Source organism: Heterobasidion irregulare (genome assembly GCF_000320585.1).
Source record: "Heterobasidion irregulare TC 32-1 unplaced genomic scaffold scaffold_09, whole genome shotgun sequence".
Taxonomy (NCBI): Eukaryota; Fungi; Basidiomycota; class Agaricomycetes; order Russulales; family Bondarzewiaceae; genus Heterobasidion; species Heterobasidion irregulare.
Window position 1 is genome coordinate 1,503,776 of NW_009258205.1, and position 14,882 is coordinate 1,518,657.

The 14,882-nt window shown below is 44.3% G+C and overlaps 3 protein-coding genes across 3 annotated transcripts; 2 read left to right on the forward strand and 1 right to left on the reverse strand.

Moving 5' to 3' along the window:
- Positions 1 to 5,153: 5,153 nt before the first annotated feature.
- Positions 5,154 to 5,426, forward strand: HETIRDRAFT_325025 (uncharacterized protein; the record flags this gene model as incomplete). Its single annotated transcript, XM_009551931.1, has 1 exon — positions 5,154 to 5,426. A coding segment is annotated over one exon (273 nt), but the record flags the coding sequence as incomplete, so codon positions are not given.
- Positions 5,427 to 7,417: 1,991 nt separating this feature from the next.
- Positions 7,418 to 7,999, reverse strand: HETIRDRAFT_107831 (uncharacterized protein; the record flags this gene model as incomplete). Its single annotated transcript, XM_009551932.1, has 1 exon — positions 7,418 to 7,999. The coding sequence occupies one exon, from the start codon at positions 7,997 to 7,999 to the stop codon at positions 7,418 to 7,420; it is 582 nt and encodes a 193-aa protein (XP_009550227.1).
- A 6,459-nt stretch (positions 8,000 to 14,458) lies between these two features.
- Positions 14,459 to 14,742, forward strand: HETIRDRAFT_164219 (uncharacterized protein; the record flags this gene model as incomplete). Its single annotated transcript, XM_009551933.1, has 2 exons — positions 14,459 to 14,465; positions 14,519 to 14,742. 2 exons carry the CDS (start codon positions 14,459 to 14,461, stop codon positions 14,740 to 14,742), a joined length of 231 nt encoding a protein of 76 aa, XP_009550228.1.
- Positions 14,743 to 14,882: the final 140 nt, after the last annotated feature.

The window sequence follows — 14,882 nt, forward strand, 5'->3', positions numbered from 1 at the left end:
GGTCCTATCCAGATACTACATTAGACCCTGCTCTTTGCCCAGCATAACACATAACTTTTTGATTGCCTCTACTAGAGGTGTATGTCTAAAACTGTAATTTGTATACAATAAGAGAAACCTGCCATTATCTATGTTTGTGATAATAATCTCAAGCTTGGGAGTATTGAGGATCTCCTTAATACCCAGTTTACTTATGAGATAGATTAAAGCATTATCCATGTATTAGATCTAGTCAGCATATATATTGTCTAAAAAATCATTGTTGAAAATATCCTTTTCTAGAAGGAATTCCCACTAGTCAATAGGTGGTGGATTGCCAAAGCTATTTTCCTTGGTATACTTATATAGTTGACCCATTGTTCAACCATAATATATGACAGGTGCTTTAAACAGATTGCTAAGCTTGGGGTATAGAATTAATAAAGTTTGTTGAATAGTATGTATTGAACTACTGTCACGAACGGCTGTTCGGGACGAGGAGATCCTAGGCCACAAGTGATGATGGGAGAAGTCAAAGGACTGATCAGACTAATGCCTTAGAATCAGAGGAGACTGTGTGAACAGCAGTCCTTAGATTGGACAGAAGTGGATAGCCTAGGGCTTCTACACTGCGCCGCAGTATCCATAAATATGTACAAGCAGATGCACGGACCAAGTATCAGTGGAACAGGAACGTGAGGTATGGTCGGGAGAAAGGTCCTACGAGTCCTTATCAAGAAGGTGAGAAAAGTAGGTGAGCATAGGTGAAGCATTTCATAACATTACCCCCCCCTCTAGGCCGTCAGTGCCAGAGACGGTAAGTAAAAGTCCAGGAAAAACATAAGCAATGCGTGTAATCTGAGTCATACAAAATAATACTTAGGGCACAGATTCTCGCTGCCCACAGTCGAGTTGTGACGCGATAGCCCTTGAGTACGGACGTCACGATACCCCACCTCGTTACCAACCATGCGGGGACTGCGTTCTAGAGCCGAGTCCCTCGTCTCATCATGGCAGTGGGTACCAGCCCAACGGATTCGAACCGTCGTCTGCCCCGGCAGTTTTACGTCGTACCGGACGTCAGCGTCTCATTCTTCAAGCACCTCAAGGACGGAGGACGATGGGCTGGGTGTCGGACTCACTGGAGTCATACTCGACGAAGGGAAGGGGAGGTCGAGTTTGGGTAGAAGGGCGGATTAAGCCCAGTCATGCGGGTATGATGTGGTAGTGAGGCGATAGTTGTGCGAACCTATAGATGTCCCTTCCTCTGCCGCGTTCCGTGGGATAAGCCCCCGGCATTGGGCGAAGTGGTGCTTCATTTGAGGCCGAAGACGAGGCACGAGATACCACAGCCGTGGTCGGCATGTGATATTCGGTAACAGGGGTGATGTCGTCGGCGGGATGAAAGGTGTCCTGAAGAGGTGTTGTCCGGTCTAGACCTATGAGCTTCCTCTCGCCTGCATTAATGCGGGCGATGAGCATTCCCTCTCTGATCTGTAAGGCTCATTGTGCATGTCGGACAAAACTCCTTTCCTCTTCTAAGATCTCTAATGCTCTTCGTACCTCCGGTCGTGTTGGTCCCGACACAAATTCGGTGTTCGGTGTGCCTTCAATAAGCCCCATCATGTAAGCGACGGGAGTCGTCAGGTACGTTTCTCTATTGGGGAATATGATCCCCTCGCTTTGTGTGCGGACAAGGGGTAGTGGAGAGGGAGAGCGGGAAGGTGAAGGTCTGTCGAAGTCCTCCGTGAGTAGTCTGATCATCTCGTCTTGTCGTCGTTCGTCCTCATCCAGTCCTTCCAGATACTCGCTAAACCCTTCTTCCGCTTCCCGCTGATACGCTAGAGGTAGCTCTAAGTGCCGAGCACAACACTAAAACAACCTCTAATGCAGGGGTGCTGGAGCTAGTATCTGATACACAAGGAATTGTAAGTGATGACTTTAGAAATTGAAGGCGTACTGAGAAGCAATCGGGGAGTGTGAGATTTTAGCGCCCAAGCAGTTTTGGGACTGCGCCGAACACCGACCGAACGTTCGGTCGGTCGTGTCGGCGATGCAGTCGGTAACGAGAAGGTAGTGTCGCGACCGACAACTACGTGCTTTAAGAGCCACACGGGACTCTGACAATATACGAGGGAGGATGGGGGGTATGAGCGAAGAGGCGAGTACGAACGTGAATGAGGCCGAACGACGAGGATGACAAGTTTTCGGAAGTCGACGAAGACGATTTCGATGGTTGAGATGAGTGCGAATGAGCTCTGAACTGTGGGGTGCGAAAGCTGGTTTATTCCAGAGTTGTATGTAGGTTTTTATAGTAAACAGCGCCCCTAAGTAAAATATCGAACCTGAAATGAGAGTAGATGTCGAATGGGCACCAAGCCTTAGTGATCAGAGAAGATAAGAAGGTAGGTGAGATGTCCATATGGGTTCCGAAGGTGATAAGGTAAAAGGTAATCAGTGATGTTGAAATCCCGAACGTTCGGGATCCGTCGCCCGAGTGTAGGTAGCAGGAACAGGCGTTGGAGAACCAATGAAAAATAAAGGAGAGGTATCGTACGACCAGGGTGGCCAAGCAATGGTGCAAGATCGCGTTTGACCGACCATGCGGAAGTCGGGAAGATAAGCGATAAGGACCGACCGACTCACGGAGGACATCGGCCGATACGGAATACTAGCTCCGATCTCGTACACACCTATTGTAACACTCCTGTGCGGTCATGGTAAGTACGTGAAGTGTGGGCGAACTGACCCAAGTGCTGCCGAATCGTCCTTCGGTGGCTTGTCGTTGGTCGGGTGGGGACCGACCGTGTTCGGTAAAAGTCGGTGTCTTCAGTACTTGTCTAGCACTGTTCGGTATCTCCCCAAAGCTTCCTGAATACCTCCCTCGGACCCTAGCGCGGGTGCATGCTCATCACCGCGCTGCTTGTTCTTTGTCTGTGTCCCACGGTACGGATCATTCTTCTACTATGGACATCTCGGGGGTTGAAGGAATGGAGGGTTCAGTGGAGGGTGTTTCTTCGTAGGGTCGTTCGACGAGAGTGTCTTCAGAAGAGAGGTAGATGGATTCGTTGGAAGACATGTTCGCTGGGAGGGTGAATGAGTGATTGAAGGGATGAGGGAATTGTAATGATTGAATTTGGGTTTTTATATGTTTCTGACTTTGTTTGTCCGATGTTTGCGAGGGCTGCCCGTAGCGGTAAGTTATGATGTCACGTGTCATATGCTTCCAAAAGTTCTTTAGCATTCCCTAGGTTTGCTCTCGTGACCCATTCATCCGCGGAGCTTGAGTATCCTTTCCAGTGTACTAGGTATTGATACCCGCATCCTTGTTTCCTCTTGTCAAGAATTTCTTCGACTTCGTATTCCTCCTGTCTGTCTATGAGGTCAGGTGGCGGTTGTTCAAAGTTGGGGCCGTGAGCGGCTGTTTCTTGATAGGGTAATATTAATGGGGCGTGGAATACGGGGTGTATTCTCCACGTTGGCGGGAGTTTTAGTTTGTACATCACCGGTCCTGGTTTGCTTTCTATTTCGAATGGTCCATGCAATTTCGGGGCTAGTTTGTCTTTCGGGTGTGTGGTTGTGATGTTTTTTCCCGATAGCCAAACTTTCTGTCCTACTTCTAATTTGACTTCGTTTTCGGCTGTCTTTCTTCTCATCAGTTCAGCCGCTACTTCCAGGCTGGCCTTCGTTTCGTGTCGTAATTGTTCCAACCTTTCCAACCTTTGTTCTACGCCTGGAATGTCAGATCTCGGTGTAATTGGAGGTGTAAAAGTTGGATTATAGCCATACATGAGTTCAAATGGCGATTAGTGAGTCGCTGAATGTTCCCTGACGTTGTGTGCAAATTCCGCATATGGCAATAGTTCAGGCCAATTAGTTTGTTCGTAGTTGCAGAATGCCCGTAGGTACTGTTCTAGTTCTTGATTGATTCTTTCTGTTTCTCCATCTGTTTCTGGGTGGTAGGCAGTTGATAATGCTGTCGTTACTCCTAGTTTCCTCCATAGTTCCTTCGTGAATCTGGCCGCAAATTGTGGACCTCTGTCAGATATAATCTTCCTTGGAAGTCCGTATCGTTTCCAGATGTTCTTCATGTAGAGATCGGCAGTTCCTTTGGCGTCTATGGTTTTATCACATGGGGTGTAAACAACACCTTTGGTGCTTCTGTCTACTGTCACGTGAATGGCGTTATACGGTCCAACTTGGGGAAGATCTGTGATGAAGTCCATCGTGACTGTTTGCCAGGGTCCTTCTGGTATTTCGTTTGGAATGAGCGGAGTGCGTGTGGGGTGTGTAATGTTTTTGGTATTTTGACATGTTGCGCATCCTGTTATATACTCTTTTATGAATGTGGACATTCCTGGCCACCAGAAGTTATCTGACACTAGGATGTAGGTTTTCCATCTCCCTGGATGTCCAGTTGCTAGTGAATCGTGATATATTTTTGTGATTTGTCTTTTAAGTTCGTCGTTTGGTGGGACATATATTTTCCCTCTGTGCCAGATGAGATCGTCTTCGTAATTCCACTCTTGTAAGCCTTTTGAGAGTGCTCTAGGTCCGGACGTTTTGATAAGTTCCATTGCGTCCGTTACTTCTTTATCTTTAGCCGTGACTTCTTTTAACTTTCATCTTAGCTGGCTGTCGAGCATTTCGACTGTTCCTCGTCCCGTTGCGCTTTTGACGAACATTTGGGGTTGTAGTAATACCTGGTTTTTGTTGTCATATTTTACCCCCTCTTTTAGGTCTGGACGCCTGGACAAAGCATTGGGTCGGTGAGTAATGCCGGGTTTGTGGATGAGGGTGAAGTCGAAGCGGGATAGGAAAAGTGACCAACGTGCTTGGCGACGGGAGAGGGTTCTTGCGGTAGAGAAGTACAGCAGGTTCTTGTGGTCGGACCAGATCTCGAACGGGTGTCGTGCGCCTTCGAGGTACACGCGCCAGTGATCGAGGGCGTGTATGACGGCAAGTAGCTCCTTATTGAAGATATCGTAATTCTGCTTGGCTGCATTGAAGGACTTGGACAGGTAAGCGACAGGGTGCCATCCGTCATTTGGCGTTTCTTGTGATAAGATGGCACCAGAAGCAAAGTCCAACGCATCGGTTTCAAGGCGGAATGGGCGATTGCCGTCTGGGTAAACAAGGATGGGAGTAGATGTGAAGCAGTGCTTTAGCTGTTCAAATGCCTCGTTTCTCTCGTGGGTCCATTCAAAGGGTACATCCTTTTTTGTGAGGTCGTTGAGAGGTCGGGCTATGGTAGCGATGTCTCCGATGAATCTCTGATAGAAGTTTCCAAAACCGAGGAAGGATTGTACTTCTTTCAGGTTCTTCGGGGTTGGCCAGGCGGCGATTCCCTCGACCTTTACCGGGTCCATAGATATGTGATCCGCAGAGATAATAAACCCAAGGTATTCAACTGTGTCCGCTTCAAAGGTGCATTTGGAAGGTTTTAGGAATAAATCATTGTCCAAGAGTATCTGCATGACTTGGGTTGTTACGCGCCTGTGCTCTTCAATGGTTTTTGTAAACACCAGGATGTCATCCATGTAGACCGCAAGGACCTGCGCAACAATGAGGTCATGGAAGATGATGTTCATCATAGTTTGGAAGGTGGCGGGTGAATTGCAGAGACCGAAGAACATCACGAGGCATTCGAATAAGCCGAATTTGGTCATGAAGGCTGTTTTCCATTTGTCGCCTTTCGCTATGCGGATGTTGTTGTACCCCCATTTTACGTCAAACTTAGAAAAGATCCTTGCCTTTGATTTGGCGATGGTTCTTATTACGTCGTCAATTAGGGGTAGTGGGTATTTGTTTTTTATCGTCTATTCGTTCAACTTCCGATAGTCTTGAACCGGCCGTAAGCTACCTTCCTTCTTTTTTACGAAGAAGAAGGGTGATGCCTGCGGGGATTTGGATATTCTAATGGTTCCTCGTTTCAAATGTTCTTGAAGCATTTCGTGAAGCTGGTCTTCTTCTTCTTCTGTTAGGGGATACAGCTTACATCCTGTTGGCTCCCATCCTGGTTTCATATCGATTTTATGATCCCATTGTGAATGTTCCGGGAGTCATTGTGACGCTTCCTGGCTGAAAATTTTGGCAAATCGTTTAAGAACATATGCTGGGACTATTTCTTCAATAGGTCGTTCCGTTTTCATTTTGTTCGCTTTTTCTGCCAGTTGTTGTGATTTATTTCCGATGGAACCAATGTGAACTGCTTTGAGGGGATGTACTTCTAGTGGATTTTGGTAATACCATTCTTCGTAGAATTCGGAAAAGAAGGTGTCCTCGACTTCGTCTTCTTCCAAATCGTCTTCTATCCTGGAATACCCAACTGTTCTGTTTTTTCTGTGCTGGGTGGGCGCTAGTGCCTGTATGGTGAATTTAGGTCGGCTGACTAGACACGTGGTGGCGCAGTTTGAGAACGTAAGACTGTTCTTTACCCAGTTAATTTGTGGGTTGTGTTCATGCAACCAATCCGTTCCTAGGATTACGTTTTCTCCTCCTAGGTTGGCAGCTAATAGTTCGCATCGTTCGTCGTGGTAATCACCTTCTTCATTCATTATTCTCATGAGCAGGCAGGCTTTGTCGGTGATTTTTCCTCCATCATTGGCTGTTCCGTCCACGTTAAACACAGGGATGGGTTTATCGATTTTCTGCATTGCTATATTGTTGTTCAGGCAGAATTGTCTATCGATGAGAAGTCCTTCTGCTCCTGAGTCAATTAGTACTCGGGCTTTGGTGGTTCCCTCCTTATGTTTCAGGTGCACGTTTATCCTCATAGACGATTTCTGATTGGATTTGGTAAGCCGTATGATTGTTTTTACAGGAGAGTCTGGAGCAGGTCTACGGTACACCGGAGCCGTAGGCCTATTTAAAAATCCGATTCCTTCCGCTTGCTCATCTCATTCAGCTCCTGAAGGAGTGCTTCTTGCTCGTCCCATCTCATCTTTCCTATAACTTTCTGGATTTCTTCTCGGCTGATCTCAAGCTCCATCTCACGTACAGGCGCATCCGGTCCGGGTGCATGGGCCTGGCAAGCTGCGAGTCGGGCTCGGAACGGGTTAGTCGTCGCCACGCCTCTACCTTGCGTCGTAGCGCTTCCCTGAGTACCGCTTGAAGTTCCTGTCGAGAACGTTCGGCCATAGCCGCCTCCTCCGCCTCCCATCCTGCTGCCGGCCTGAGCCGAGCGGTTCCCCACCGTTCTACTACCCTGTTGAACATATCCAGCTGACCCTTCATGTATCCTAGACGAACCCCTGGCAGGGCATTGGTTTGCCATATGTCCTTTTTGACGGCAGTAAAAGCACCCACCCTCCATCCTGAGGCGGTTGCGTTCTTCGTCCGTGAGGGTTGTTCGGACTGAATCTATGGCCATGGGGATGACTGAGTTGTTCATGGATGATGGAGCGTTGGAGGAGTTGTAGCGGAAACGGTTGTTGGATCAAACAACGGTGGAGGGTACGGAGCTTTTTATGCTTTGCAGCTCCCTCCACTGGTTATCGAACCTTCGGGTGTATTTTACCCAATCGTCCATGGTTGTTGGCATATCAGGGAGTCTGTAGATTTGTTTGAGAATTTCCGGGTGTATGGCTCGGCGGAAATAGTCAACGGTGGATTCGAGATCGAATCCGCTTTCTCCTGCCGTCATGAGGTAGTCCGTGACAAATTCATCCGCTGATCGTTTTCCCATTCTCATTGTGAATAATTTTTGTCTCGCCTTCTGTTTGAGACTTTCATCTTTGAATGCAGCGGCTAACTTCTTTAAGAATTCCTTGAACGTTCCCCATGTTTTTCTTGTCTCCGTTGCCTTGTATTCTCGAAGTTCCCTGTCGAAGTAGTACTTCTGGGCGAAGAGTGACGCCGTCCCTTCTCTCATATATGATAACACCATTAGGGTTTTATCCTTATCGGTGTCATATTTGGTCGGGTTGGTGAGAATGTACATGTGACATTCATAGATCCATTCTCTATATTTCGACCTCGTGCCATCGAAATCTTTCGGCTTGTTTCCTTTGTCTGACATTTCATCCTCGTCGTCTGTGGTTCCTGCGGCTGGTAAAGGGTTTGGTTGTGGGTTTGGGTTTGGGTTTGGTTGACTCGGTCCTGCTATAGGTTCCGGGTCTTCTTCGTCGACCGGGGTCAATACTCCCGCAGGAATTGGGGTTTCTTTGATGTCTTCTTTGGGGATGTCGACTGGTGACAGAGTGGGTCTTGTTTGGGTGGGGGAATCTACGGTTCTGAGGGGTGCCTTCCTGTCTTCCCAGGGTACTAGCAGGGCGTCAACTGTTCTTCCGCTATTCTGTCCTCCTACGTAAACCCAGTTTCCCTTGGATGTTCTTCTGATAGGTTGTTCGAAATAGACGAATGTGTCGGAGTGTTTCAAGTAGTCGGTTCCGTGTGGAACTCGCCCTACGCTTCTTCCTGAACCTTGGGAAGTTGTCTTGTTGGATCAAAGAGCCCGCGCTAGTCTCGACCTGATCAAGGTTCAAGGGTCAAGGCAACAGCAGCTCTTCCTAGCCGGGTATAGTATTTCTGCTTTCTGGTATAGTACCGTACGTAACGTTGAGTGCAATTGTTTCGGTCGTACCTCCACTGGGTTGATTACCAGATAGAAGTATTCTACAACCTGAAACGACCCACACTAAAGTGGAATCGTCCAATCATTCGCTCGAAGTGTATAGTAACTATTATGGTCGACGGACGCTTGTCTTTTGGGACTGCCTAGTGCCGTATGTAACTAGCCGGTGTTCTGCTGCAAAGAAAAGGTGGAGTAGGATTTTTATGAAGAGAGGCTATCCAGATGTCATGAACGGCTGTTCGGGACGAGGAGATCCTAGGCCACAAGTGATGATGGGAGAAGTCAAAGGACTGATCAGACTAATGCCTTAGAATCAGAGGAGACTGTGTGAACAGCAGTCCTTAGATTGGACAGAAGTGGATAGCCTAGGGCTTCCACACTGCGCCGCAGTATCCATAAATATGTACAAGCAGATGCACGGACCAAGTATCAGTGGAACAGGAACACGAGGTATGGTTGGGAGAAAGGTCCTACGAGTCCTTATCAAGAAGGTGAGAAAAGTAGGTGAGCATAGGTGAAGCGTTTCATAACAACTACCTAGTCTCAATCCTATAAGTCTTATCATTGGATAGCCAATTCTTTAGCTAGTGGCAGCCTTATCTCATTTGTCACCCTCCTAATAGTTGGATAAGGAAGTTGAGATGTGGCAGAGTACTACTAGGTGGTATTTCCCTAGAGCAATATTCTGACATAGTCTCTATATAAAGGTGTGGGCTAGAAGTTAAGTTGGACAAGGTAGTTTGAACTAACCTAAATATTTCATACATGATGTAGTCTATAATAAAGATGAATGGCCAACATAGTGCCAGCTAACTTTCTAAAGCTCTACGGTACCCTCCAACTAGTCAATGGCAACTTATTGCACATAAAAACAATTGTTGCCATAAACTATTTTATATTATACTTCATATTCTATGGCTTAGTGTTTGCTTTTTGCTTCTAGTACTAGGCTTGGCTCTACAAACACTGTCATGGTGCACCATAGATGGCTTTAAATTATCAATAGCCATCTCTTGCACACTATCTCTTCTATAAATTCACTAGATATAATAATAAGGGATTTGTATCTCCTCTTCTACACTTTCTCCTTGTGATTTACTGATAGCAGAATAATAAAAACTTGTAAAGATCATAAAGGCACATCATATCCAAATATTTAGCTATCTTAAGGATCTTTTACCTTGACCAAGCATATTGTTAGGACCACATCCTAACATGTGCTCTGCACGTGGGCAGAAGAAAAGGCACGTGACTCAGAACATGGTCATGAGCTTTGCACATAACTTGGACTTGGACTGTACACCATTTACATGCTGACATGTGAACACTTACGATACTATGACTCATCCTTCCCTCATCCTCGATGTGGATTACTGATGTTGATTGTGATTGAGTTCTATTTGATATTGCTGTAGACAGACATTTGATATACTTATTATATATGGTTATATCAAGGAGCTGCGGAGGTAAAACTATGACTGCAGATTACAGATCCTGATCATTTAGTTTACTTAGCATTCAGAAGCATGGACCATGTCTCTGTCCAGCTCTACATAGCTTGTACTATAAATAGGAGAGCTGAGCTTCTTTAAAGATCAGCTTGTTCACTTTGTATACATCTCAATCTCTGCACTGTACCCAGTGTCTGGCCCCTTCAGCCCATGCTTTGCAAACTCTGCTAGATCTGTAAAACTATACTTAGTCTGACAATGCACTGGATTTGCCTCACAACTCTTATCATCCTCTGCTGCCCTCAACCTGTCAAGGACTCACTGCCTATCAAGTCATCTGTTGGAATCCATCAGAAGTCATCGATTGGAATCCATCAGAAGTTATCTGTTGGAATCCATCTGAGGATCTCCTGGTATCTGATGAATATTGTCCTATCATCAACTAACACCTCCTACATCTATTTGAGAATTGGATTGATAGTAATCAAGATTTCCTAGTACAAGCCCAAAGATGTGCAATAGTCTTTATTTGTTGGGCCATCACAGTTAGCCCAGGGAACCCCTTTTAGTGCATCAAGTACACATGATAAGCTTAGCAGCTTAACACTTGAACAAGCTCTTTATTCCCTGCCCTAACAAATCCTGGAACAACCTACTCTCCAATCATTAGCTGAGGTGGCTCAATAGATACTAGAAAAATGACATCACAGAACAGTCATAGCAACAAGAATTAACCAAGCTATTAACCAAGAAATAACAGGATCAGGAACCACCACTCTGATTATCCACCCAGACATAACAAGGATCAATACCACTACCAAATACTCAGTCACTGGATGAGTATATGCTGGAGTAGCCACCTACATCTGGAAAACCACCCCTTTGTATTAAGCTCTGATTAGTTCTATTTGTGCATAATTAAGAACAATTAGGATTAGACATTTTTAGCTTACCTCCCCTCTAAACCTATTCTAATCAGACATAATTTTCCTAAATTAGGAATTATTAGGATTCATTATAACTTGAAATTTCGGAATAATCATAATAAATCAAGCATCACAGTTCTCATAGCCTTCTTATAGAGTCATATCTATTAGAGCACTAGTTCAATACCTAAACACAGAATATACCTTATAACAAACTTGCCTTCTGCCAGAATTGAACCAACAACCTCATATATGCAAGCATCTGGGACAGATGCTCTAAGCCACTAAGCCACAAGATCTAAGATATAAACTTGGTAATCTAAATAAGTAGACATAATATAGGCAACCTTAACATCTCTGATTTTATTCAACATTTATCTTTCCTCTATCTTATAAATAAATAGGTCAATAAATACCTAAAAAGTCAGGTCTTTTAGGATTTAGTTTAAACACCAGCTAAAAAGATAATAAACCAATGGAAAATAAATAATACACTTTATATAGGATAAAAATAAATTATGGCACTTATACAATTTGGACTGAGAATGTGTAAAACTATGATTGAGTGTAATATTCAATGGGACTCTACTATATAGACAATGCTACCTGAATTTGCAAATTTGATCAAAAACATGATTATGAATAATCAAGATCCAATAAGAGAGAGGGGTTTTCCAAATAGCCATTAGTAAGGTAGAGGGTGGGGACAAGAGTATATGTATGGCATGCCTATATATAAATAAGCACAAGATTATTGGAAGTAATCTTAATATGCTTAATGCATATATTTCCTATATGGCAGGCAAATATATTATTCTGGCACCACATACCAATATGACTGTCTTTTCCACAGCCTAATAGCTAGAGGAAAACACCAAGTTTGAGCATCTTCTGTATAAAAAGGCAATAAACAATATAAATAGTGCTAAAAATTGTAATATCAATAGTGATAGTAATTGTGTGCTGCACAAGACAGTATTAGCCACTATACTAATAGACAAGGTCTATAAGGCTGCATATAGCATATCCCTAAGTCCAACCCACATGTTGTGTCCTATAATGACCAGTAGCAGGCATTGGCTAACAATGACAACTTTAATGATCTTGTGTGCAAGGACAAGGTACCTAGGTCTTCATAGCCTCTTGTGGCAGCTGCCAAGCTGCCAACAAAGTGGCTGGGGGCATCAATGCATATTTCTCTCTTTCTATATCCCTTGTAAAGGCAGCTGGAAAGTCAGCAAAAGAGCTACAAGATAATAGTATAGGCATATATGAAGGAGAGTAATATGCTAAAATAGTATAGAATGTGCCACATCTTTACCTTCTCACTGATAGAGTAGTAGTACGTACTATTTCCTACTAATAATTAAAGACTTCTAAGTATAGAATTAGTGCTAATATCATGAAATTAGAAACCAATCCAATGCTCACAATGTGTTGCTCCCAATTAGGAAATTAGACACTTTTAGATACTATTAACACTTTTAGATACTTTTAGACACTATTAGATATAATCCGGAGCTAATACAAGGGGGTGTTTTTCCAGATGTTGGAGAAGACTTCTTCATCCCAGACAAACAAAGACACTTAGTTAACCAGCATCTCCTCCATCTCTTCGAGGACTGGATCAATAGTGATCAAGACTTCCTGAATAATGCCCAAAGACAAGCCATCGACTTTATCTATTGGGCCATCACCATCAGCTTTAGCTTAGGGAACCCCTTTTAGTGCATCAAGTGCACGTGATAAGCCTAGGAGCTTAACAATACTTGCATGTAAGCTCACATTGGTCATTTATCTTTATTTAATAATACTTAACTAGTAATGGTAAGTCCACTAAAAGTCAATGGCCAAGAATATTACCTTATATTATAATGTATGCTTTATGATTAGAGCCACCTAGTAGTTATAATGATTGTTATCAGAATAGACAGCCAAGGAGGCTCTAATAGACCAGATCATAATATGCACAATAAAGCTTGCTACAAAATTATGCTACAAAGCTGCTTGTAGCTCTGCCTATATGGTTAATGCTCAAGGTATATATAGCAAGTGCTTGGCAATGCCTATTACAAACTGCTCATTTGGTAACCCCAAGAGTAAGAGGTTCTTCCCTAGGTTGCTTATGGAGGAAGAGTGGAACGATAGTCTTGACTGTACATATAGCACAAGAGCCAGATGTATATTGCAGTATTGGCAACAAAATAAAGACTATGGTTTGAAGACCACAGTGAAATGAAGTGGGCAGTATAAAGACTACCCAAGAATAAAGAGAATAGACTAAAGAACCTTAGCCTATTCTATAGGCCTTTTATACTACTTTAGGAAAGGGCATGGGAATCCCATGTATGTATATAGTAGGTATTCTCTAGGTCGTTACTCTCCAAGAATGACTACTCTAGCTTCTCTGCTTGTCTCCTTCCAACCAGGAAGACAAGGAGCTCCAGCTCCATGCCTGTGTGTGAGTAATATGTAAGGCAGGAAAAGGTGCCTGCTGCAATAGGCTTGTGATACTCAACCAGCAACAGGTGGGTCCACTGAGAGTGGATGACCAAAGATAATATCTGTACCTTAGTGTATGCCTCAGTATATGAGGCTACCTAATAGTTGTGATAATCATATTGGAATAGACTACTGTAAAAGCCCAATAAGTCATGATCATAACAATGCCTTATATTATTTTGCCCACTCTTTATATATATTGTATATTGACCTTAAGTCTGCGACATTCTCCAAGATAATAACTATAGTTTACAAGAAAGACTGCATTGGCCCAATGCCATAATGTTGAGCATATAATATATATTAGAGGAAATTGTGCTGTGCTGCAAAAATGCCTGGTGGTCTCTAGAGTACTTTGTGAGGTTAGCACAATAATACTTGAGATAAGGAGCAAAACAAGAACATAATAAGTATTATTTGTATATCTGTCTTCCTTTGCTAATATTTACACAATATTTGAATAAATGGGCCTTAGAGAAAAAAGTAACAAAGACAAGTAACATATGAGGAGTGATACATTATATTTAAAGAACATTTTCCTTATATGGTGAGTTATTGTTGACAGTCCTAGACCTAAAGGTGCCAGGAATTACAATTCTTTTGGAGCATGTATTTTATACTCTATTTGTGTACTTTCAACTTGGTAGCCAAGTTGATATATATTGCTGATACCTCATAGTTCTCACTTCATGGCTGTTATACCTAACCTTCACAATTTAATGTGAATCTAGGAGAAAAAGTAAATCAAAGCAGTGCACAACAATATTGATGAAAATAAGCAATTAATGGACATGTCCGGAATTGAACCGGACACCTTTCGCAAGCTCGGAAATGTGCGAAGCGAACGTGATAACCAACTACACCACATGCCCATGACGATGGCTCCATGCCCTGTGATCAATGCATCAAGACAGAAAAGCGTGACGACTACATGTGACGTCTCTTCAAGCGTCTTCGTCGCTGTCGCCGCCGACGTTGACGACCACCTTTTTTAGTCGCTCGATTTGTTTTAGCTGCTCGAAGCCATGCACGGTGAGCTCTCTTTCTCTTCCTCATTGCCCTGATAATAGCTCACGCGGATCCAGGCCTCGTCTCCTACGCCTACGACGACGACAGCGACACGGAGCATCTACACCCACATCCAACCACCTCTATATCCATCGCCGCCGCCTCCAACGTCAACCGCAACTCTCAACAACCAATGCCAGGCTCAGCCGCAGATCCCAATCCCATCGTGAGCGTCCCCATTGCTGCGCCGCTGCGCGCCCCGTTTCCCTCTCCCTCTCTCTCCTCGCCCGCGTCCTTTTGAAAACACCATCTCTTCTTCTGCTTGCGCCCAGCACGCGTCGTTCATACTCCAACCATCGACCGTGGTATCAGCTTCAGCCTCGGGCTCCCGCAGCGCCGTAGTGACGACAGCTGCTTTTGGTGCTGAAGGTAGGCACACGC